The 26,391-nt window shown below is 38.0% G+C and overlaps 3 protein-coding genes and 1 pseudogene across 5 annotated transcripts; 1 reads left to right on the forward strand and 3 right to left on the reverse strand.

The window, feature by feature from the left end:
• Positions 1-1,060: 1,060 nt before the first annotated feature.
• LOC131768604 (melatonin receptor type 1A-like) lies at positions 1,061-2,250 on the reverse strand. Its single transcript, XM_059084331.2, has one exon. It carries the CDS (start codon positions 2,207-2,209, stop codon positions 1,205-1,207), a length of 1,005 nt encoding a protein of 334 aa, XP_058940314.1. The 5' UTR covers positions 2,210-2,250; the 3' UTR covers positions 1,061-1,204.
• A 2,768-nt stretch (positions 2,251-5,018) lies between these two features.
• LOC131768591 (dnaJ homolog subfamily B member 12-like) lies at positions 5,019-16,527 on the reverse strand. The gene is made up of 10 exons (XM_059084315.2): positions 16,389-16,527; positions 15,013-15,169; positions 14,099-14,244; positions 13,639-13,764; positions 13,173-13,235; positions 12,287-12,369; positions 12,084-12,193; positions 11,496-11,550; positions 10,964-11,072; positions 5,019-6,245 (listed from the first exon to the last, which is right to left on the reverse strand). The coding sequence occupies exons 1-10, from the start codon at positions 16,519-16,521 to the stop codon at positions 6,136-6,138; spliced, it is 1,092 nt and encodes a 363-aa protein (XP_058940298.2). The 5' UTR covers positions 16,522-16,527; the 3' UTR covers positions 5,019-6,135.
• LOC131768564 (ras-related C3 botulinum toxin substrate 1 pseudogene) lies at positions 8,426-9,759 on the forward strand (annotated as a pseudogene).
• Positions 16,528-17,057: 530 nt separating the features above from the next.
• On the reverse strand, positions 17,058-22,158 carry LOC131768603 (uncharacterized). Of its 3 annotated transcripts, none has more exons than XM_059084329.2 (6): positions 22,094-22,158; positions 20,150-20,345; positions 19,230-19,319; positions 18,259-18,413; positions 17,694-17,897; positions 17,058-17,208 (listed from the first exon to the last, which is right to left on the reverse strand). In XM_059084329.2, the coding sequence occupies exons 3-6, from the start codon at positions 19,309-19,311 to the stop codon at positions 17,200-17,202; spliced, it is 450 nt and encodes a 149-aa protein (XP_058940312.1). In that variant the 5' UTR covers positions 19,312-19,319; positions 20,150-20,345; positions 22,094-22,158; the 3' UTR covers positions 17,058-17,199. The 3 variants fall into 3 exon arrangements, with proteins under 3 accessions (XP_058940312.1, XP_058940313.1, XP_058940311.1); XM_059084330.2 differs by having other exon boundaries at positions 19,230-19,316; positions 22,090-22,158; XM_059084328.2 differs by having other exon boundaries at positions 22,090-22,158.
• Between the last annotated feature and the right edge of the window lie 4,233 nt (positions 22,159-26,391).

Here is a 26,391-nt window from a genome sequence, read left to right on the forward strand (position 1 = left end):
GTTCATGTTCTTGTTCAAAGTTCAAGACACACTTGACCAAGGGTAATAAAAACAGAACTACACCAGTCGTGCTGCTGTGAGTTTCAAAACAGGATATTGAGAAGATACCCACATGCAAAAAAAGACCAATGTTAATTCCACTCACTGAAAAATTCGTTAATTTGACACAGGAGGCGCCATTTGATCTTTTTTATATTCTACCCTTTCATTATGACTGTTTTTTTTTGTAGGACGGAAATACGGTTATCGCATCATAGCTGAAACCAAGATCATTGCAAAGAAGTGACAATTCCGTGAATTATATTTTTTTACCTGCTATAAAAGATCAATAATATGTTCTCAATTTGATTTACAAAAATGACATCAAATATCACAAGGCGGAAAATCGTAATTAACAGAGCGATCGGAAGCAAATATTTTTTCCAGATATCTCCGATATCGAGTTTCCCGATGCTTCTCCGGCGACCTGCTGACCTTAAACGAGTTTAGCATACTAATTACTGAGTCACCCCTCGAGTTACGACGTATGTTTTTGCAGTTAAACCCTTTTAATTCCAAGCTGCTTCCTTTTAACATTTAAGCCCTCAGTAAGACATCAGAACACGAAGTCACGAATGAAATATTTCCACTGACAAGTTTTTTTCTAGCCCATCTTCGAGTTTTCCCTTTCAGTACGCACGAAAGAAAGAAATAAATAATAAAAAAGAGAGAATTTAAAGGTTCCTAGCTTCTGGAAGGAGTAGAGGACTGAGATCATTGGTTTTGGCTAATTTGTCCTTCTTAGGAACACCCGCCCGGGAAATTGTAAGATCATTGTTAAAATTGGCTTGCCAGTTTTCCGTAAAAGTACTATTGATTAGCTTTCATCATTGCTTATGTAAAATTGCGTCAACCAAGGAAATATTCGCGGTATAAATGTAACTCAAATTTTAGTACTCTCTTAATCATCATCCACGGTGACAATTTTTTGTCGACAAAAGCATGGTATAAGAGGAAAGTTTGGAATAAAATGGAAACATTTTGCAAAACTCAATATTTTAATTTAGCATCCCTAATTTAACACATTTTCCTAAAGAGCAAAGCGAATGTTATCTCCATACATCAAGTAAAGGTGCCAAATAATGTATCACGCAATGTTTAAAGACTCAGGTTCTATTTTCGTTTCTAAGCTGTTGATAAGTTTAAAAGAAACCTTTTCTGCTCGTCAAATATTTCGCACTCTATCTGTATGTCTTTGCCTCAAAGCGTCAATTAAATTCTTGCACTCCTCTCTAAAGCTTGCGTTTATACATCCAAAAATGATAGGATTGGCAATGCTGCTCAACCCAACGAAATAGGTAGCCAGAAAATAAACCTGTCTTGGTAAGCGATATCCTTCGAAGGCTGTGTCAATAGACGTGATGATATAGAGCGGTGTCCAGCAAACGAAAAACCCTAAAACTATTGCAAATAATGTTTTAGTGATGACAATTTCATCGGATGACAGCTTGTTCGTAGCGCTAGCGTTTCGCACGGCAGACGTTGTGACGTTGTTTTGGAAGCGTTTAGTATGGCGTATTACGGTGCGGTAAATGCGAAAATAACAGAACGTCACCACAAACATGGGTAACACCGTGAAAAAAATGATTCTGTATAGGGCCTGTTTTTCTCTAGTGTTCGCGATTGTGTAGAAACAAATCATCATTCCTGGATGGAAAGCGAATTCGTGCCCGCGAAGAAGGTACGGCAAAGGGGCGGTTAAGGCACACAGCGAAACGACAGCTATCGATAATAAAATGTACTTCTTGTCATTAAAAAATGTGACGTAAATTTTAGGATGAAAAACTCTTGTGTAACGGTTGATAGCGGCAAGAGGAAATAAAAGTTGAGCAGTGTAGGCCAACACAGCACACCAGTATCCTTGAAACTGACATGGAAACCAATTAAATGTCCAACCTCCTTTGACCGAAACATCGCACAGAAAAGGCATGACTAAAGAGGCCATGAGAAGATCCGCGGCTGCTAAAGCTAAAACGTAGATATTTGTGATTCGACGAAGGCGTTCGTTGTTGTAAACGGTCCAACAGAGGATCATGTTGAGCAACAACGCCAGAATATTCAAAACGACACAGAAAGTCGTTTCGACCGCCGCTGTAGATTTTGATCGGTTAGAAAGCTGTGAAGCCAAGACTTCAGTGTCTAGGGAACTCAAAGACAAATTAACCGACATTTTCAAAACACGCTGGTGTTTTAGGCGTCTTGAAAAATGAACCACTTGTTAAGTAGAGTGAAATACCAAGTTTAAATTGTATTCGTTCTATCAGAGATTTTAAATTTAAATGAATATGAATATTAATAAAAAAATTTCGTCATTAACTATTCTAATTGCAATCTATTCACAAATAAAACACTTTTCAACGATAGAATAAAGATCCGCGATAATGAACCTTAAACGGCTAGCAAATTAGTTGTCAAAGTTTTATAAACCCTAACTCCATCTGTTCCTCAGCTTCATAATTTAATTCTAGAAGAAAAGTACGTTTTCAATGCTTTTTTCAGTCTTATATCAAGGACGAACTAGAAAAAAATTTTCAAGCGCAAAACGTTCATTGTAGACTGAAGATTTATTACAATAAACACATTTTCGAAGTAAAAGGGAGTTCGATTGATTTATAGCAAAGTTAAATATTGTTTCATAAACCCCTGGTGAGATGTAAATTATTTTCAGACAAATACTACTAAAACCTACCAGCACGAACAGTTTTCTCCATGGGAACATATAATTATATTTCACATCAGACAAAGCACAGGTTCCCATTATGATAGTTGCTTTACAATTTTACAAAAAAAATTCAAAATAAGGTAAGAAAGGGCTTGGCTTGACCGGCGAAATAAAACGAGAAAGAAAGAAAGAAAAAACGTCTTGACCTCGTTATTGTGTGTAGATGACATGGACTGTTTTAAAAATAAATGAACATCTGACCTATTATCCATTTGTTAAGAATCTCTAAATTTAGCACATTTTTAACAATGCCTTGTTTTGTTATCCCTATTATTATTACTACGATATTATCATGTGACTCGTTTTGCCTCTAGCGAGCCTTTATTGAAAAACATGAGGAATGAATAGTCCCCTCTTGAGGGACACACGCGGAGGCGCAAGTGGAGCCGGAAAAAAGAGAGTAGCAGAGCATACGAACCTGCGAGATGCAGGATGAAAACAGGCAAGAAAAAAGGAAGAACTTGAAAGACTGTCGGTCATTTGACAAAACACTTATTGACTGAGTTAGGTTGGGCCGGACGGGACGTACTTCGTCGGTCTTTAACATCGAGGTAGGCCCCTCTCTGATCAGTTGAGTACAAAGCATGCGCGCCAACGTAGCTGATTTTGTCTCCGTTTCCTAATTGTTTTTTTAAGCTTCCCTCTCAATGCAAAAGAGCATGCGCTAATTGCCAGGATAATGAATAGTCTTCCATTTTGTTATTTCATTACATGCGTCTTTTTTCAAACATCTTTCAAAGTGATTTGGTTCCTTTTATGATGTGTTGCACATGATCGTATCACTGCTCATAATTTAACGAGTGATTATCATGAGTCAATCGTGGGTAACCTCGAAAAACACTACACCTCTATTCTACAGGCAAGCTCAGACGTCTCACAGAGTGACGGGTTGAAACGCAGCCTGCGCGGTTCCTGCTAAGAACAAAAGACACTGGAAAATCTGCCCCAAATCAAGTACCTTCTTTAACTCACTTCAAAAATACCAGAATGATTATTGGTACCCACAAACGGCAAAGCTGTCAATCGTTATTCATTAGCTAGAAAACGACTTAGATTTACGAGTCACTGGGAAAGTTATTTCTATAGACTAAATGCGAAAAGATAACTTTTTGGTAGAAGTTGAGAAATAATTATCGGAAGTACATGTAAGCCTAACAGGTAATATTCTCAGTCATCCAAACTGGTTACCTGTCTACCATCATTTCAGACGATTAGTGCAAAATTTTCAAGGAGCTGCTACCCAAACAGTAAGATGGCTACCTACCTTAATGGGAATTCCAATGAAATAGTCTACGGATAGGTAAAATTTGACTGTGTTTGACTGTTCACCCTCTACGACTTACGTCTTCACGGCCCTATAACTCAAAGGACAATGTTTTTTGTTTACGAAAATACCCAAAATGTCAAAATCTGAAATTAGACTTTTTCTACCACGATGACTAATTTCCGGATAAAACTTAACCAAATATGTGACGTCTGTCGCTGAAGATTGACGCATCCATGAAATTGTTGAGTCATTTCATTCCGTTCTTTAACCTCTTTTGATCACATCATGATAACTCGAGATTTGTGCAGCACATGCTACTCACATGATTCACTTCTGTGTCTGCGAAAGTAATTAAAATTAACCTTCACTTGCGCAGTGAACTCTTGCACCGTGAGGTCTCTTCAAAGCATACAAGGGTCGAAGCTGTTCAAAAGCGCGAATCACTTCAAAATTTAAGTTATTTTTATTTCAAAGAACCGCTAAATTCAGCTTGATAAAACTCTTAAAGCACTATCTAGGAATAACGGGCGAACTTTTTCGGCCGGAATAAAGGTCGTATGCTTGAAGTCTCCAGCTTATCCGTGAGTTCCATTAATTGTAATACATGCAGCTAAGGATATACATCTCGATTAGGCCTGTAGTGCCCGTGCTGGACGATTTCGTTTGACACGGACCAAAGTGAGTGAAACAGGCTAGAAAAGTCTTGTCGCTTTGACGGAAGCACAATTACTTACAATTGCATTAACTTACGAACAATTATTTGATCCGGGTATTTTTATGTTAGTCTTAACGTTTTGAGAGGGGTTGTACAATGTCACCAATTTTCAGCTTAATATAACTCAATTTTCATGCCAACGGTTTGGTATTTAGCAACCAAAAACTTGACACGAAGCTGAAGAGATGGCGGGCTCAGGGCTGCGCTCACTCCCATTTTGTGTAGAGCAAGTTAAATAACAGAGGAGAACCAGACTACAGGTATAAATTTTTTTTTTCTCAGTTTATAACTGTAACGACATGATTAAATAATATAGATAGACAAGAGACTTATCAAGTGATTAGAATAATCTAGCTAGTTCAAATTCACAAATACCACAAGGTAAAAGATAATAGGCAGCAGTTGAACAAAAGGGTGAAAAAATTTACATGAAGTAGAGAAAAATCTATTTTTCTTTTTTAAGAATCGCATGGAGGAGTTTCTCAGTCGGTATCTGTCAAACCTGGCCGAAACATAAACTCAATTCTATCTGGCCGATCGCGGTCGTCCCAGTTGTCTGAACATAAAGGGACTAATTGGTCTGGTTTTCAGCTAATCTTTCTGTACGCTACGGAATTTATTGGGAAAGACGGGGTCAAAATTTATGCAGAGTATCAAGAACCTCAATATGTAGTGATCCGTTGATAACACTCGCGTACGTTTTTGCCCCAGGGGCGTAGCTTCGGGTTGGTTCACTTCCACCCCCCCTCGCTGTTCATTCTTTGCAAGACTGAACAGCGGTATTAGCTAATTCACGTGGCTCACGCAGAAATGCGGAATTTTCTCTCTTCCCCACCCCCCCCCCCCTTTTCTCCTCTCTAAAAAAATCCTAGCTATGTCTTCCCTGTTCCCTGATACTGCTGGTTCAACTTATACATTTATTCTGCACATAATTAAAAATCTATGAACTGACGTCGGTGAAAATGCCGTCCCGCGACTAACATAATGATTTTTTGCATGGAAAGCAAACTAAAACTGGACTATTTTCTTTCACGTCACAGGCTGTAGAAAAACACCATGTGCCCAAACACAACAGCCGATTACGACCTCATCGGCTGTTGGTGCGAACGCCCGACAAAGGTTTTCAGGCACCACGTGTGAACACAGCCTTTACAGGATACTAATTTCGTTATGTTACAACATTTAAAAAGTACCGTTTCCTTAATTTACTCGTCATTCAGATCTTGGGGGTTCAAATATCAACATTTTGGAAATTGAATAGTCTACCGAATTGACTAAGTTGAAAGTTGGTTTCTGTGAAAACCGACCACACCGGGAAAAAGCGAAAAGAAGAAAAAAAAAACACGGTAGCCTTGATTATTTATGAAAAGAATTGACCATTCAGCGACTGTATCAAACGGGAATTTTTTCCAGTGCTTCACACGATTTCATCTGCATGTCATTTGCTCGATTCAGTAGAGCCTGATCTCGCCAAAAACGGGCACGAGCTCGCACTTCTTCTCCTGCGAAAGGAAGAAAAGAATATAACCTGTGTTAGAAACTTGATGAAAGATTTTCACTCCCGGACAAAATCAGTCGGGACAGTGTAGCCTGTGAGCAGGTACTCATGATCAGTGCTGCTATCATCAGCATGTATTTTCTCCTTCCTGTTCTCTGTACATTTCCTGAGGTGCTAACAGGGAGAATTGGTTTACCAATCAAGAGCTTTTTTAGTTGCTAATCATTTCCTTCATTTTCATGACCTTGATGTGTGATTCAGAGGTGATGTTGTAAGGAGAAATTAGATGTTAGTCACTCTTAGGGGTTTGAGGGTTAAGGCCGTGAACAAAGCGAGCCAGGGAGAGGCCTGCAAGGGGCCTGGCACTAATAATGAGTATCGAACCTTTCTCCAGGTACTAAATTACTAAATTAACCTCTCGCCAGGAAGCGTTGCTTAATTAAGGCCTTAAAATTATTCGCGGTCGAGGAAATGTTCGCACTGAAACGTTTATAACAAGAGCTTGCTCGCAAGCTAGGACGGTATGAAGAGCACAAATCGGCTTCCCTTTCCTTCTCTCTCACTCTATAATGTTTTCCGACTCCAGCAAGTTTTTTAAGTTCTTTGATAAGTGTCCTTTCCGCTAGGAAAATCATCTTTCTCTCTTATATCTTGAGGAGCGTCAGTGAAGAGAAAGAGAGGGGGGAGGGGGGTAGGGTGGGTCGGGAATAAAAACCCACCAAATCACTAGAGATAACATGGAAAGCTAAAGGTAAGTAAACCATACTTGTTTGACCATCACAGGGTGGATTTAGGGGTCAAAAGTTATGAATCGAAGAATTTACGAGTATTTTCCGCCAACATTTTAGCTGAGATTGACCGTTTCGTAGTACAGCGCCCCCTTACTTTGTCTGCTTACGATATAAGCTGATCATCAGGAAAAGGAATTTGAATGAACGAAGCCAGGTGGCTCGTTGTTAAATATTCGTTTTTAGTTTAACAATTCGTAAATTATCCTTCCATTTACGGTACAAAACAATAATGAAAATACAAATCTTGAATTCAAATTTCATTGTGCTGAATAAAATGAGGAGATCACGAAAGCTACCCGAACTTTTTACGCGCTTGCGTTTCCGTTTGCCAAAAAGAGTGAAGGCCGAGGGCAGAAATTTTTGACTGCTTCCAGTTGAGTTTATGTATATTAATCCGGGGATATTAATACCGAGGAAGGAAAAAAAATAACAGTTTAAGTTCGCTAAATCCGGAATATATTTATTGGATAAACTTCTGATACCACTACACGAAACCACTAAATCCTGTTATTTGCTCACAAAGCGATCAGTAACAAAGGTAATTGTCTACTGGTGGAAAGAAAAGGAAAATATGCAAATCTTTTAAGCTTTAAATATCATTATATTGGTTTCGGGCGAGATATATTCGAGCTTGTTTACGTTCATTTTCAAATTGACAAAACTTTAAATTGAAAGATATTTCAATGATAAAACAACGGCAAGAGAGCCGTATCGAAGAGCTTTCATCAATCGCGGTCTATACAGCATCATCGAGATACAACGTTACTGCACAGTGTTTGTAGAGAAGCAAAGATGCCTCACACGCGAGGACATCGCTATATTCCGAAAAACATGTCTGGCAAAATCCAAAATTCGCCAAATAACACTACAGAGATCTAAGAAGAATTTTTATTTATACGGACACAAGGGGAATCCTACAGAGCTGAATACAAAGTGGAACATTGAGAATAATAACCCGAATGATTTTTTTTTATTTAAAAGTAAATATACTGCACTGATGAAATGAAAACGATCCGAATGATTGGAATGCTTTTGGCAAACGTAACTTTACCAAAAATAACAGGCTCATGGAACAAAATGGAAATTAGTCGCCGAGACAAGAGCAAATATTTAAAATCACACACACAATCGCGATTATTAATAATTCAAAGCCGAGGTTTTTAAATATTTTTCTGTCACAAGCAGAAAGCTGTAAAATTGTCTAAATGTTCTGAGTTGAATATAAATCCAAATTTTTGACATAGAAATACAACAAGAACAATTAAATGGGAGGTATTTTCTTGATATTAATTATTTTCACTGCTTGTCAGTCCGAAGCATATGCTAATAGCGACACAACGTCATCGCATATCACACAATGTTTACAAATAATCCGAACGCGAGAGCCAGTGTGATTTCTGCTCAGACTACTGTGCGGTCTTCATTCATTTCCTTGATTATGAAGAGCATAAAATCCAAAATTTCATCCAAATAACAACACGACACAGCAACGAAAAGGTCGAAAATCACGCGCCGGTTGATATTTGACACGGCTCAAGGATATTTGCGGCTTGTCAATCATCGCTCGCGACGAAACCGATAGTGAAACTCTGACGAAATTTCCGGATTTTCTGTGAGCGAAAACCGACGAGGTGCCATCTTCGCGAATTGAAAATATGGTCGAGGGAGTTACAGTCGTTACTGACAAAGCCACAGACATCGAAAGAAAGGTTAAATGTGTTTTCCTCGGCGACAACGGCATCGGGAAGACATGTTTACTCCTGCAGCTGTGTTACAGTTCAAATACACTGTCGCGAAAACAGGTAGAATCGTTTACTAGCGCCTACATTGCCAACATGGACGTCAATGGCAAAATTTATCAACTAGAGCTCTGGGATACGGAATGCCATGAGGGTAAAGACAGTGCTAGACAGCAGAACTATCCTGGCACTGATGTGTTTTGCGTGTGTTTTTCTATCGCCGATTTAGAATCGTTTCGCAATGCCGAGACAAGATGGTTCAAGGAGGTCAAGCAACTCGCTCCACGAACTCCCATCGTTCTTATCGGGACGAAGTTGGATCTCCGCGATGCTACAGAGAGTAAAAAGCGCGGGAAAGGCTACAGCAGCCAGCGCCCAACCGGGCAAGTCACTCACAAGGAAGCCAAGAAAATGGCGAAAAAAATTGGGGCTATAAAGTACATCGAATGTTCTGCACTGAAACAAAGAGGTTACATGGAGGTGCTAGATGAAGCAGTGAGAGCCGCCATAGCAAAATCGACCAAGAAAGGGAAAGCAAAATGCGTGATTCTGTGAAAACAAGGTTGCACGAAACGATGTCCTAGCGGAGAAGTCACTTAACTGGATTTGCTTCTTTGATGATGGATTATAATTGTTGGTAATCTTGTCTTGAAATGGCGACAAGGAACTGCGTGTTTCTTAAAATTTGTTGAAGAAGGGAATTTGTTTGTGTGTGTTAGTTCCAAAGGCCAGCCCATTAGCGCCTTTGAGCGAAAAAAAACGTCAAGGGAAAAATTGTCAAATTTTCACTTTAAAATGTGCGATTATGCACTGAAAAAACGATAATGTAAAAATGACAATAACATTTAATGGGCACACGACGCTGTCTAATTAGTTTTACCCATGAAAGTCAAACAAAAACAAAATTTGTACAGAAGTGTGGCAAAGAAAAATGTAATTTGCAAACAGAAATGAAAACAGAAGTAAATACGATAAAATGAGGAGCAAATACAGCAAGTGATCAATGGATTTCTGTGAAAAAATAATCTAAATAACTTTGATTTAGGGCAAATCGAAAGTGGTATATAAAAGAAAGAAGAAAACTCTCATGAATCTGCACCTGTGGCGAAGAACCTTTCATGAAAACGGAAATAATCTTCCTTCGGCATCGGAAAAAATATTTCAATGAAAAACGGGGGCAATGTATAATGTATCTCTAAAGCAAACTGATTGTTCTGAGGAGACGCAGATCAAAAAAACAAACGCCAGTGAAGTCAAGCTGAGTTCATTTTTGCAGTTTTTTGAGCCCGATTACAAAGAAAATCGCGTTGTTTAGAAATTAAATCCACGGGGGTGAATTAATGTCCGCTGAGATAAGATACACAGAGTAAAGCTAATGGACAAAGCCTGTCGGGAACCGGACAAAATGTCTTTGAATTATAATTTTATCGCAAAACCCGAAGCACGTACTTGATGGATTTCAATTTCCGAAGCAAACAGGAATAATTTCTTTTTCTCTGAAATCAAGTGAAGGTGTTAACAACTTTTCAGCCTATTTGTGGAAAGATTCAATTTAGGTTTCTCGGTGATAATTCAGAGTAAAAGTGAGCGCTCTATGACACAAAGCTTTCACAAAAGCCGTTAATGAGTTCGCCATGTAATGCTCTGTGGAGGAGATTGCGTGATATTTCAGAAATCAACCCTTTCACGTGATAGATGGCACTTTCCTTGATTGTGCTTCATGACTGATCTCGAAATCTCGCGCAAATTCCTGACACAAAGTAACGCACTTACTTAACCCAATCGCAACATGATTACTCACGTTTCAGTGTTTAACACTGGTTACCCAATAGTCTTTTCTGATGATTCCTCTTACTTACGAGTGGCAACTACGGCATTCAAATGAAAGTATTCTCGAAAACATACGCAAATGAAAACTTGAAAACAGCTTTTTGCAGTAATGCAACAATACATGAAACTAACTAACAGTAAAATACTCAAGGACAAAGTAACAGCGAATTTCGCTTAGGGAAAACAGAAACCAGGCACCTCAAAATTTCGATCAAAAGATTAAAACTCGAGGCAATTTTCAACGTCTATTCAGAAAGGTCGCTTTACGATAGCCCAGCCATTTGCATTCAATTTAATAGCCACTGAACGCCCCATAATGATTATTCATCACAGTGATCGCTGCAGGTTACGTCTATACTCACTGTATTGTCTCTCTCTGTAGCACTGGGACTGGAGTCGGCCTATGTAGTCATCTTCCACTCTTTTTTCTATCATATGAATTTTATTTTCGTATTGATCTTCGAATCCTTCCTGTATGGTGTAGAAAATAAAAATCAGAAAACACAGTTACACTCAGCTGCGGAACGAGTTGTTCCCAAAATGCTGTACCGCTAGAATATACAATGTACGTCAATTACGTTGCCGTATAGGTACGCGCGTATTGACCTACGCATCTCTGTCCCTTCCACTGGTTGTTGATAAATTGCTTTACGATATTGCTTTTCTTTCGAATAAAGAAATTCAAGTTGATTGGTGCGTTTCTGAAAACCTGTACAGCGTGCGACGTGGCGAAATTTCACGGTTGGTTCATTATGCATTTCAGCATAGTGATCAGTGATGATAAGTTTGATGGAAAGAAACAATTTGAAGCAAGGATAAAGTGCTGCACAAACAGCTTTTTATATAACATTTTAAAATCAACAAACAATTAAATCATTAGATAGAGTAACATACCTGAACATAAAAGGGAATCTTGCGTTTGGGTGTTTCTCTTCGAATATAATAGGAACTGCAAAATGAAATATCGATCGTTAATTGTATTTGTTAATTAAAGGAAAAATTGTTATTATTCAAAACTGCTATAACCGCAAGGAGAACTTTTGTGATACTGAGGAATTCATCATACATTTTTTTCTTAAAGAGAAAGTACGATATTGTAAGCTTCCCTGTAACCAAGTCATGATTATCATTAAAGGACCTAGTGAGTTCTTAACAGAAGAGGTTACTCTTTCTAAACAACTTCCAATTTTAATTCATATATAAATGCATGACTGTGCATAGTCACTGTAACTAAAACTTCAAAGGCAAAGTAAATATCAAAACAAAAGTACGTGTTCGTGCATCCTGGACAATCTTGATTCCACAGCTTTGAGGGGCTGTTCACCGTAGGTCTAAACGAGGCTAAGTAAGGTATTTTCTAGCTGTGTATGGCCATGTGGTGCCGTGTCGGGCTATGAATGGTTCGCCGTTTTTTCCCAATCAGATACAGTTACTATCATAGTGACAAGTATCCGGTCACGCAACACAGGAATGTGCACTTACCCTGTTCTAGATAATGAATAAGGTGGGTCTTGTAGCATAAAGCTACTCATCAGTGATAATCCTACTAATAACAAGATTGGCATAAACTGCAATAACGAGTGCAACAACGGCTGAAAGAGAGAAAGAAAAAGAAAAAGAATTTGATGTTGAGTTAGAAAATGTTTCGATTTTTGCTACCTATGTATCTCTGTACATTGACTTACAGGCTCATTTTCTTCCTCTTCATGAAATTGCTGAGGCCTGTGGCGCCTACCATGATTATGTCTTCTCTGCATAAATACACGACCTGAATGTGAGACAAAAAAAAACCTGTTGAAGCAGCTTTTCCCTTGTTTGCGTAACTAAATTTTCAAGTTTGTAGTGTGGAACAAGGCCTGAACTTCACCATCCTTTAACCAAGGTCACATCCTTCTTGGATTCTCCTTCACTATTAGGTTTTGGACTAAATCCACAAACAATTCAAGGTCTATTTACAATTCTTCATTGACTCAAAAAGACATAAAAAATAAAATGATTCAAAATATGTTTCCCTAAGGTCTTAAACCCTCTCCACAGCCACTAAGCTCTAAAAATCCAATCTATGACTGTCTACCTTAAATCCTAAATAAAGTAATAAAGCTTTCAGAATTTGTGTGTCAATTTTGGTCATAATTTTATTCCAAATTTTGTAGCCGATTTTTTTCTCTTTCTTGTCATGAAAACCAAATAGTCAGGACTCAGAGCACATCTGCCAGTGAATACAACACGAAGGCCTAGAACAAGACTAGCCTGGCACTGTCAAAACAGAGAACACTTAGAACACTTAATTAACCCTTTAACTTCCATGAGTGAACAAGACAGAATTTCTCCTTACAATACCAATAAAATATCAACCAGATAAGTAATGAGAATAAAGAAAATATCATTTTGGAGATAATTAGTGGATCCAATACTAAATTCTCTGAACTAACATTATGAGAATTGTATGGTTGACAGTAAGGAGAATCACAAATTTTATCTAGGAGTTAAAGCGTTAACTGCTGTCTCTCAAAGGGAAACACACGAAGCTCTTCCCAATTTACTTGATTAAAGAAAAATTTTTTTTCTAACCTCCAGAAATTCCACCGAACCCACCAAAGAACATGTTGAATAATTCTTCTGGAGTAATATCAGCTATAACAAAAAAATACATATAACATCCAATGTTTTTGTGCACCAACACCAACTGAGATCATGTACCAAGTACATTCACATCCCAACTACATTCAAGTTACATTACAACTATGTAAAGAACACAAGGGACCACTGGCCTGTGAATTGTACTAGTGTAGTCACAAAAACATAAATGTATGTACAAATAGTTTTGCTTTTATTTTCCAGCACGTATAATGTAAAATTCACTGTCAGTAGCAATAATGCTAACTGGTTAACATACATTTATTCATGATAAGAAAAACATTTCCTCAGAAAATAAGGCTATACATTGAGATCATATACTAAATACAAGTTGTAGTGTCAATGTACATTTAGTGTGTCCCACTTTTGAGTAACTGTGGCCTTGATCAGCAACACTAACCTTCAAATCCTCTGGAATAATCATTATGATTCCTGTAAATCTGTGGCTGAGGATTCTCATCACCATACTGATCATATCTCCTTCTCTTCTCGGGATCTGAGAGGACTGCAAAAGCATTGCCTATGGCTGTGTTTCAAGAGAAAAATCAAGACAAATAAAAACTCTTGCTCATCAACTCCTGCAAAGCATATACTATAATTGTTAGTTGTTCAGTTTGTTATACTGCAACGAGTGTGCATATTTCTGTTTTTTTGGGGGGTTGAATTAAAAGTCACTGTTCTGAAATTTGTATTCCTAAGATTTGTTGGTTTCCATCAGAATGCAGCCTACATACACTGTTGACTAAATCTGCATGTATATGGCATGGCAATGAAAACTAATAAAACAATTGTGATTAAAAGGGAAATGCAAGTTAATAAACTGATAAATCAAAAAGACATAAATCAATCACTGAGCAAACCTTTGAATGCCTCAGATGCCCCTGGTGCCCTATTCTTGTCTGGGTGAAACTGCAGTGCAAGCTTCTTGTAAGCTTTCTTTAACTCGGGTTCTGTAGCTTCCTTATTAACTCCCAAGATTTCATAGTAATCTTTACACTTTTTGATCCTAAGAAATGCAGCAAAAGCACATCATAATAATCATATTAAAGAGTGAAAACTAGGCATGTAGTCCAACCCCCATGGTGTTATTTCAAAATCTTATCCTTAAGTGCAAATGCAAAAGGGAACTCCTGCCCCCCCCCTTCCCACTGCAAAGTACATTCCCTTAGTCCCAGGGGTTTCAAAATGTTTTGAAGAAGGCATCAGACTCTGAAAAGAAGGTAACTGTGGAAAGTTCATTAACCCTTTGACTCCCAGAAGTGATCAACCTGAAACTTCTCCCTACAATATCCTTACATTATCCAACAAACAGGTAATGAGAATATTCAAACTTATCAGGTAGAAGTTGTTGTCTTGATCTAACACCAAATTCTCATAACTAATTTACTAGGAAATGTGTAACAGCTGGAGGGGAGAATTAACAATCAGATCTTGGGAGTTAAAGGATTAAGGGAGGGCCAAAAGGGAATTATTTTGACCAGAGTAACTGGCTACATGTTATCAAGCTGCCAGCAGTACTCAGACGGTCAGCAGCTTGTTTTGAGACCCCTATTAATCCCCCCCAATAAAAGTACATGTATCAATATTTCTTCCACAAAAAAGGAGAGTATCAGTAGATTTCATCTTCACTACAATAAAATAATTAGGTTCATAACCTAGAACGTAATGGGAAACAAATCAAATTGCTATACTTTGAAATAATTTTGAACTGCTTTCATTTCAGACTAAAGCACAGTTGTATAACTATATGCAATTGAATAAAAGGAAAACCTACTTTTTGACAGCCTCCACCTGTTCTGGTGTATAATTTTTCTCCTCTGGAGCACTATGAGTGGCACTACCATTTGCTGCTCTGTGACGTAGATTCTCATCCCTGGTCTCATGTTTGGCTCCAGTTGACATACCATTCTTTGACAAACTTTCAATTAAATCTGGAAAATGGATACAAATGCTATTTTTGTAACCAACACAAAAGTCATTGGATATTCCATCACAGGGAACCTAATGCTTGATAACACTTGCACTTAACTATCACATGGGAAACACAAAAATTGTGCAGATGGACAAGTACTAATTTACATTACTTTATTTTTTTAAACAAAGTATTAAAAAAGAGATTGTAGCTGACAACAACAATGACATGACATCTGTTTTGTAAGACTCATTTAGAATTATTTTATAGTCTCCAAATGTGTCTATTGCCTTTCTCTTCTTTACAGTTTCTCACTCACTAGAATATACAGATAAGTTCAAACACCTTTTGGGATAGTTTCTGTAGGTTTGTAAGTTCCTAGTCAGTTGATCAAATAGGTTATGGACCAAAATATTACATGTAGTTACAGAGTATATTCCTCACATAATGCGATCATCCAACATAGTGTGATATGCCACATAACCTCTCAGAGAAAAATTTATTTACCATTGAAAAAACTTCAGCAATAATTTCAGGGTCATCAGGAAATCAAACACTGTATTAACATTATTGTACAAAGCATCTATACTAGGATATGTCTTTTCTATTCATTACATCCATCAAATCAAAGGCTATCATACCAAGCTGAACCTCAGTTCTTTAAACAAATAAATTGCTCCGGCTCATACTTAAATCAGTGACTCAAATGTTATTCTACCTTTATCTAATAAACCTAGGCTTATAGCGTGAGGATGACAACATGCAATTCTCACGATGACAGCTAATTTTACCGAACACAACATACACGCTTGAATCTAACATAAAATTCAAACATCTAATCGTCGCGGCTACAGTGTCCTAACCGAACGTTAATGCTTAAGGAAAAATAAAAAGTATGTAATTCCATTTTTGATTCCTTGATATAACTCTAAACGTCGCTTCAACATTAACTTTAATCGCATGAGAAAAACGGACTTCATGTAAGCTTCCGTAATGCTAATGTTCTGAATAATGTTCAGTGACGATCACCATCGCAAAAAAATTGCAAACATCCTGATGGACAGAGTTGAAATAATCAAACTTGACATATTTTTCTCTCTTCCTTAAAGGTTATTGGTAAATTTCACGGCTCGTACAAGAAAGTAAACTAAAATAATGATATTTTAGCCGGTTACGACATCGTATCATGAGTTCTTTCACCACTCTTCTATTCCAAATTCCGCGCAAATTTCACCTACCTTCAACTTCTTTCGATGGATAAAGCTTCTGTGCCTTATGGAGAAATTTAAAAGCTCTCTCTTTGTTCCCTTCTTTGAGATAATTCTCAGCAAGTCTACGGCATTTTAGTGCCTCATCTTTATTGCCGTCCATTTTGTATTTGTCATTATCAAACTGCTCATGCGTCAGAGATGAACTAATTCCCAGCTTACCCGGTATGAAAGATCCGTGCAGGTCAAGCGTTTAAAATACTTGCGCTCGGGAGTCCTAAAATTATTGAGTATCATCTTCTCTAGCCTCTTTTCTCAACCTCACGATCACATGTATCTCGGTGAGCGGCTCATAAATTTGTGTTTATTTTAGACTTCGATTGACCCTTAGATTGCGAGGGTTCCTGCAATTTTGCTGGGCTCCACAACAAATAACTATTTGGAAAATGAACCCACGCTCTTTTCAAAAGAACAGCGGAAATCGAGCTTAGCTATTTGATTGCAAGTGTGCTCAACTATGACAGTTTCGCTCCAGGTGAGTAAAACATTTAAAAGATAATCGAGCTGTTACAGAACACTCTCAGAACGAGGGGAAATCGACCCAAAAGACTGTCATTCGACGCTTGGAATGACCTTTTACAGTAGCCCATTATTGAGTAATGGGCTCCTGCCTTTTATTAATGCATTACAACACACAGATACATCAATGTTTTGTTCGTGTTTTCTTACTCGGAATTAAAAGTACACTTTAATTTACAAATTTGAAAACCTAGCAAACGTTGCATCTGGAGGAAATCCACTCAGTTACAGCTGGTCTTTCAGGTTGGCACAGGCTTCTTTGTCAGAGCGGCTACGAAGAAGTATATTAAAACACGACATGAATGAATAACTCGGGCTGCTGTTAAAATCTCGCATAAAGCACTGGTGTATACTTGTCCAGCGGTATCTCATCGAGGACATCTACGTCCGGGAGTTTTGGTAGAAAGCGAGCGTGCTAGAGAGCGGAACAATAGTTTGTATGTTTGAGGTAAGCTCTTGTTTTGAAGTCTTTAGAGCATGCCTTTTCGGTTTCTAACTCTTTAAGCACTCATTCCAAGAAAGAAATAATATAACAACATTCTAGTGCCAAAGATGTCTCATGGACTGAGCTTCTATCTATCTTGTAAAGGGACAAAAATGAAAGCTTCTGGTCAATGTCAAAAAGAAGTATGTACATTTTTATCACAATAACAAATTTACATTCTTAACGTTGGTAGGGACATGGGCGATCTGATCGGTTAAGAAAGTGGCGAGTTATTTTTTGCCTTCGACACTCGATTGAAAAAAGCTTTATACCTCACGTAACTCGTAAACAAAGTTGGCCCAGCGCCCTCCAACGGGCCCTAGACAATTTGGTTGGTACTTCGGAAAGGTGCTATTTAACGAAACATCACTTGTGCAGAAACACTCATCCGATGGGCCATATTTGTAGTACGTGTCGCATGCGTTAAGGCCAGACCAACATTCACCGTAGAACTGAATGCCAAAACACTTAAATCCCTGAAAGATAATCACCAAAAGAAAAATTTCCGTATAGCACATGGTTATTTCTAAAACACGCGCAAAAAGAAGCTCCTCCGTTTTCTCGCGTGTGACTCGCCCCTCGCGTGTAACTCGCCTCGCGTGCTTCGCTCTGTCTCGCATCACACTTGCCTCCTTTCTCCGGGCCAAACGTCAACTCTGTTCTCAAGTTTTTTTCTCATCAGGAAGACGGAGAGAGGACCTGGGAACGTGCTGTCGTGATTGGCTATTCACAGATTTGCGGAAACCTGCGATCCTGTCGAGAGCTACTGAAAGGGAAAATTACGAATAAAATACTGAGTGGTTGAGGATTTAATTTACAATCACCCTCCAAACCTACCCTTTCTTCCGCTTCCTTACGGCATTTTTGGATAACTGTTTCCTCTAGGTTTGACCAATCCAAACCGTTTTTTCTGTAAGACGCCAGGAGATCAGGCATAGCTCTACCACTTCCACTGCGGTCTCGGTAGCATCCTTTTGCGACCTGTATGCTAGCTGTAGTAGAAAAGCAAAAAAACTTCATCTTTTATTATCACTGACAGGCACTAACATGAGGTCTCGACGGGGTTGAACCGTCAGCCGTCAATCGGCCTACAATTTAACTGTGAAGCGTCAAAAAAGCAGCTTGCTGTCAAACGCTTTAAAGGCCATCCAGATCTCTCTCTATTCTAGCTGCTTGCCATGAACTGTTCTAGATCTCGAAAATTTTTGAACTTGTAAACTAGTCTCCTATAGTTTTCAAATATACTCACTCTTTAGTCACTTTTCTTTATTGATTTTTGGCTAAACTGACGAGTTCGAGATAACTGTATTCGGGGTAAAATCAATATTCTGATGTTTTAAAATTGCTCTCTTTATTGACCACGACACGCCGCGCCATTCCTGTCGTTCGACCTCATTACAGCTAAGATTAAGTTGAGAACCCTTCCAGGCAGTCCTGAAAGCTTTCGTTAACTTTAATCATAGGTAGGACAAAACTATTGAGCGATACATGCCACGGCGAGTTTCTATTGTTGAAAACTAAAAGATCATTAAGAGCTTTCGTTAACAATTTACTGATTTACTCGGTAATCTCAATTGTGATAGGAGAAGTGTTTTTTTCATCATGGTAACGATAAGAACTATTATAAATTATATTGAAGGTCGCGATTTTTAGTGAAACTAAAATTGATTCTATATCCTGAGGAAAATGATTGGACGTGCTTTTAGCGAGTTATTTATGAAACAGCTACTATGCTGTATAAAAAAAAAAACACACACACAAACAATTTCCTATGAAAATTGTTTTTTATCTAAATGGAGTATACTGACGTCTTCCATCGACCTCCACGTGCCATAACACACACAATGTAACCTCAAGAATGAAAAAGGACTTTACTTGAAGTAACTGCATATTTTCTGCTAAAAGATGGAAATGAAAAAGGAAAAGATTACAAAAAAGAGAAAAAATATGTCATGGAACATCCTTTCTAAATAATGTCGGGGGCTCCTAACAATGTATCTTTTCTTCCATTGCCTTTTCGGTAAAAATTCCGAACAAGCTGATAAAGGAATAGAGCCAAGTTTTCAGGTTCTATTTTTGTTGAAGTTTTACATTTAAGAATTTTGAAAAGTGCACTCCAGTGCATTCTACTTTTCTCCAGTATTATATGTTTCAGATTTGATGTAAAACTCAGGCCATGATCTCAGGAACATGACAGCCGTTCTGTTCAGACGGATCAGTAAAACTTAAATGCAGGTAAGTTGATTACAAGGAAAATCCGACCAGTTAACAATCTTGATAGGTGATTGATAACCTATATCGGCAACTCTGCTTGAAATCATTCCTTGTAGATATGCCTAGATTTATTGCGATGTGTTGATTAAGCCATACTTTGTAATGCGGTATCACAATTCAAACAATTTACGGTTCCAGGATGGGAAAGACTCAGTATGCGAAAATTGCACCCATTGGTCGAGAACCCCCAAAAAACCATTAAGTTTTCCTTTTACTAAAAATTCAAGAATTTCGAACTCTAATCCCGTAAGTAACTTACCTCAGCTCTCAGATGATGAGGAAAATAACTGAAACTGCCAGATGCAACTATACTACATAGACAGTGTGATCGATCTTTATATTCACAGGAATATCAGTCGTAAGAATAACGTCTCAAAGGGCTAATGAATTGCAACGAGCGTGGGAAACATTCAATAAGATTCAGACTAATAAAACAGAGGAAATTAAAACTTACCGTTAGTCAGACGAAGGCTGCACAATTTTGATAAAACTCGACTGATGGGTCCGCCGAAAAGATCAGCAGGCTGCGAGCTGAAGAGCAAATTTACGGTGGCGCGTTACCAAACAGTTGTAAAGCAAATAGACGATGCAGGTTCGAATCCCGTTTCAGGGCACCTCTTGACAAGTTGGGAAGCTTAATGGCTCGAGAACTGAAAAGTCATAAAAACAAAAGAAAATTACATAAGGCAACAAAGGATATTACTTACTGTAATCGATGAATTTTCGAGTGAGTTCCTGTTGACTTTCACTACGAAACTCAAACAGTGCGCCTGTCAAAAATTATTTTAAGGATAAACTCGGAGGGCTTTCTCTTGAAGTTTTCAAAGACAAGAGGATGAGGTTGACGCGACTTTGATTCTAGCGGTAAAAATTGATACTAGAAGCGGATATTTGGAATAAAAACAAAAACCCTGCAAAACAAAATTTACTGCATGTAATTTTAGCGCTTTGGTTCGTAAACAAAAAAGGAAATTAAAAGAGGACAGAGGTCAATAAAAAACTTAAAGTTCCTCATGGATCGGATTCCCATCCAATGCCGCTTAAACACCCAGATAGAAAATTTTCAGACAGACTAAACGATTTCAAACAATAAGGTTGAAATATATTGTTGAGTTTGCTAACAGGCCTCAATTTCCTGCAGTATTTCTTCAATTCCCGGCGTCTTTAGCACTGAACAATTAACTTGACAACAATGTTGACTTTCTTTAGGGGAAATATCAATCAAACTATTGCAAGAGACATTTTGTTACGACGTTACTTCATTAACATCCCGCTGCAGAAAATGCAGCCATTTTTTCCACTTTCTCATAGCGTAAATTCTCATCTAATAAATTAGTCATATTATTACAAATGAGTTACGTCCAGTTTTCGAACCGTGTCTCGATATTTGACCGCGCAAATTGAGCCTAAAAAACGCGTCGTGACCCATTCAAACTGGGTGAAGCAAAACACAGATGGCGTTGAACAAACATAGCCGGCCGTTCTTTCACGTTGTCGCGTAGGTTTACGCAAGGTCTGGCCGAAACAAAAGGCTTTTAGGAACAAAGTGTCTAAAATACAATCTAGCCGATCTTTGTTAAACCTTTTTGAACTAAACTGTAGATTTATTTTGGAGAACAAAACCAACGACTGGCATATAGCATTTAAGCCGGTCACAATTTTCAAAAACCACTTCTCGTAACTGTCTCCAAGAGTGAACCTTGGGATGCGAGGAATTTTATTGACGCCTTTTTGTTAAAGTTTTTTTTCTTTTTCTTTTTTGGTTTAGTTCAAGTTCATTTGCAACTTTGGAAATATAATTATCAAGGACAAAAAATAAAGGCGAAAAATTCTACTCCAAATGGCCCAGCAGTAACATTCAATTAACAGATAAAGCTTAAAAGTTATAGCGGGGCCATTAACGTCTAGCTCGCGCTATAAAGCATATTTTAAAACTTCGAGTCGATTCGTTTAAAATGATAGAATGTCTACAAAAAATGATAAGATGGTTGCTTTCAGCTAAAACCAAGTCAGGTTTGTTCAAAATGTCAGAGAGGCCAAAACAACACTGATGTCCCAGATTATCGAGGTGTGAATCAGGTACGACTGAGGCTGCTACCACATAAAACGCTTCACCAAAATTCAGCAGAGAAGTATTTGAATTTAGATACTAAGAAAAGTGAAAATTTCATGGGCCACGAGTCACTTTTTTTTAAAATTTGGCGTTAAAAACCCAAAGACATAATCAAAAAGCACCAAATTTGTCCTAAAAAAATCGAAAGGTAACGAGCATCTCGTGATTAAACAAGATAGAATTTTCTTGTGTTCCAAATAGTGTGAGTTTTACTTGCGCTGTGCAGATGTTACTGTAAGTCATTTTTAAGTTTTAGGAGCAAAATTAGGCTATGTACTTACTTACAAGGGGTTCAGCACAGGCTCTGAAATTCCAAATTCTAATCAGATTTGAGTTTCATTTTCACCTCGTGTTTCTTTTATTCAGTCTTTGTACCTTAAAAGTTTATTAATCTACAAACATGACAATGGACAATTCTTTTACTCACAGTCTCTCTCACAAGACAAACAAAGCTGAAGAAACTCTTAGATAGAAAACCTAGAAAATGTCAATGAAAAAAATTCAGACGTCAAGTTTGATTGACACACAAGGTAAAACAATCCCACTATGCACGAAAACGCACCAATTGCTGCAAACCAACATGCTGCATAATTATAAAGACGTTTAATTACTAGACCTGGTTGACGGACGAGGTCAAACAATAGAGCATGCGTCGTCAAAAAGTGGTGTTGCAGTTTATAATAAATGGTGACTCTTTCCTACAGGCCCACATTATTAGCGTTTCTCTGCCCGCGAGAAGATCTGGGACGAATCGGGGAGAGGTTCGCCGGAGGTCTGGCACTAATCATTATCAGTGCTAGACCCCTTTGCAGAACTCTCGCTGCTCCAGGCCTCACACTCTTCCCGGACAAAAACAAGCTCGCTAATCATGGGAGCCTGGTCACGAACTAAACCGAGCGAGACTCCCTGAGACGCCTGGCAAATATTGCTAGATCCAACTAGATCCAATATGGCGGAATTCACTCACCCTATCCCAGAATTCGCGCGGAAAAACATGACAGAGTCACTGAATATTTGGGTGGCTCAGATTGTGTTTATTTTCTTTTCACAGCTTTTCTTTTGTTTCCCATAAATTGTTGTCAACAAATTTCTAAATATTTTGCATTATTTTTTATTCACCTTTATGACATATTAGATTACCTTAACAGTACTACGAATGCAACCTCTTGGAAAACCCCTAGTTTTAGCTTTATTTGCCTGTAATTCAAAAACGGGCTACATGATTTTCTTTCAAGATACATATTTCTGGAAAATTTTGGAAAAAAAATCCGCACTTACGGTGCACTGCTACCATAATTTTTGGAAATTTAAACGAAAAGTGAACGAAGGAAGAAAACAAAACATAATTTTTCTAAAATTTGTCGGCACGTTTGGTTTTTAAGTTTAACGACCCTGGCTTATCTTACTTATTGCTCGGGTTTTTGGTCAACAAATAAGTCATTCAAAGAGTCGGTTTTCCCCCTTGTTAACAATAAATCTGACGACAGCTTTAACTCTGGCAGCCGATACAAAAGGAAACAAGGACGTGTGTTTTCGGTTCTAATATCACTGTTCATCCAAACATAGAATTTAATTTATTTGGTTTAAGTAGCAAACTAATCAACGGCGATTAAAACTTTTTACGTATCAAGAAAAGCAGATCAGCTGAAAGTTGAGCAGGCTTTGTTTAACGATTAACAATGACCGTATATGGCTACTTTGGAACAATGGCGGAAACAGCTTTAAAATACACGCGGGATTTTTCAAATTTCCGATTATCATACGAGCGGCAGATTTAAACCATCGGCAAAACTGATGATACGACAAATCCTCCCCGTGGGGGTGATTATGGTAGATTTTTTAGGATGCAAATAGTCACGGTGGGGTGGATGGTGGGGCGACTGTAGCTTTCGTATCTGAAGTAAAGAAATGTCACCGTTTTTTCCTTTACATTGCTCAAACTGGCGAAAGATATATTCAATTAGAGGCTCACTGTGCGATACAAAAGTGCTGAGAGCATGTGTAACCGGTATTAACGTCCGAAGCCTACCACGCCGTTGAATCATGTAGAAGACTATCGTCATTTGCTCGATTGTTTAACGTGCGGGTATTTAAATTTCGCGCTGCGTGAATGAGATTTTGTTCCTGATGTGCACAAAAAGGTTCATATTCTCCTTCCTCTAGCGTATGATTTAAACCTGGTAATAACGTCCGAAGCCTCGTGCGTCGTTAATTAATGTAGTTTTACGGGTATCTTTCTCTTTCCGTATTTCAATTCAACGAAAGGAGTTAAAAAAACAATGGCGAGTGGAAATAGTCGCACACGCTCGTCAATTTCTCCCATTCGACTCGACTGTGTAATCCGAGTATATTTAAATTTCGCGCTTCGTAAGCAAGAAAAACTGAATAATCTCCTCCCACAATTTTTTTGTGTTTACACAAACCGACATCAAATTGATACCTAGTCATCCTTTTGTGTGATAGCAGGAGGTGAGATTTTTTTCGCATAGTCATGTTCTTCTAGTTTCTTCCTTTTTTTTTTTGCTCAACAGGTTACGTCTATTCAATCACATCACTGATGCTGTCAGATTCATCTACAAAATTTTAGGGCAATCCAATTTCGCGCTACGAAAGTTATCCTATTTTCTTAGTTTGCATAAAGCGCTGCGCAATCTCCTCCCATAATTTGCTTACCGTAGCGTAAATGCATAAGTCCAGCAAAAACTTAACACGCGAAAAAAATCACACCCCTTGATTCGTTAAATGCCGCCTCGGTTGATTGAGAACAAACATAAAGTCCCAAGGTCCGCTTTCTACAAAGGGAATATTTGGGAAAACTGTTGATAGCTTTATAATTTTCATAAAGACTGTTTGAATCCGTCGTAAAACTATGTAAGCTCAAGCAAGACCTGCTTTTTTTTTTTCTCCGAAAGAGAATATAGAACAAACGAAAAACAAAAAAATTCGTAACTTCTCCATTGTGAGACTTGTGAGTAAAATATCACACTTTCGTCTTGCCGCGCGTTTGACTGAAAACGATAATAACTCAAAATAGATGTCCTCTCAAAAACTAGAGATAATTTCCTCGATCAGTACATCTTGTGTCATCAACATCGTTGCAAGAATTCTGTGCTTTTGTAAAACAGGAATCCTCTTCTTAGGTAGACTTGTTGGTTCCAGAAAGTTAGCGCTTCGTTAGAAAACAGCTGTGCGTCAGCGCCTGCCCTCTACGAAAATTTGGAGAAGCTGTTGACAGCTCCTTACTTTTAACAAAGATTGTTAAAATACGCTGTAAAAATCTGATAGTTTTTAATGAGAGAGACTTACTTTTAAGCAGGACCTGCTTTTTTTGCAAAAGATAGATAAAAAAAACTCGCACCTTCTTCATTGTGAGACTTGTGAGAGAAAAAATATCACACCCTCATCTTGCCACGCGTTTGATTAAAAACGAAAATAACTCAAATACATGCTCTCGCAAAAACTAGAAATCATTGCTTTGATCAGTATATCTTGTATCATCAACATAGTTACATGAATTCAGCGCCTTTGCAAAGAAGGATCCTCGTGTCAGGTAAACATGCTGGTTCTTAAAACGATGAGCGCCTCGTTTGAAAACAGCTGTGCGCCAGAAACAAGGTTTTTAATGAAGAAAAAGTTTTTTGAAGAAAAGAAGAAAGGAGATTTGAATGGAGCATTTTGATAAAAGGAAAAATAACCCACTGTCCGTCATCGCAGACGGACGCAAACAGTTCCTTTACAATCGCACTAAACAACCCTAGAACGTATGTCTCACAATGAAAACTTTATTAATAGATTGGAGTGACATAGTCCTCAAAATTTCAAGCCTAGCAAGTGCAGCTTATGGTCACGGCCATTGCAGTCAATTTTTTAGCGAAAACACAATGATTTTACTGCCTCTACACTAAGGAAAGAAGTTTCTATATCTGGATCTCACCTGCCCTGGTGTGTGCTTGGTCTACCACAGCGTGGAGCCCCAGTCTCTAAGGGGTTTGTTTAACTATAACGCATCAGGCAATATTGCCTAAGAACACCTGTTTAACCAGACTTTAAACGCTGTACGCACACAGACAATGTTGATAATCACTTCTAGTGCATGGGCAGCCGAAATGGCAAAGAATAGTTGCAATTTTTTGTTGTATATTCGTCCATAAACATAGCTTATCTATCAAAAGTTAAAATCGCGTATTGTGCAAGTCTAAGAGAAAGTTATTAGCACAAACATGTTCAATGATTAGTTTAAAGGTACTCACCTCAATAGAAGGTGGCATCTGTCGACCGTTAAATTGCCGATTATTTCGATATTTCTGGTTTGGGAAATATAGAGTTTGACATTTTTTAATCTAAGTTTACTATTTCCAATGTATACTGAATTTATTCATACATCACCCCATGTATGAATCTGTTGCGTGATGCCAGAAAAAAGATGGCTTGTCTCAATTGAAATTAGCATAAATTTCCTCTTTCTATGATAATCGGTCTAAATAACCAAAGGCGATCGTGTAAACTCAAGTAGGAAAATCTGAATTTTCAAGGACTTGTATAATGAAGGAAGAGAAAAAGGTTTATAAAGAAGAATAAAGTTT

The sequence above is a fragment of the Pocillopora verrucosa genome, chromosome 5 (genome assembly GCF_036669915.1).
Source record: "Pocillopora verrucosa isolate sample1 chromosome 5, ASM3666991v2, whole genome shotgun sequence".
NCBI lineage: Eukaryota > Metazoa > Cnidaria > Anthozoa > Scleractinia > Pocilloporidae > Pocillopora > Pocillopora verrucosa.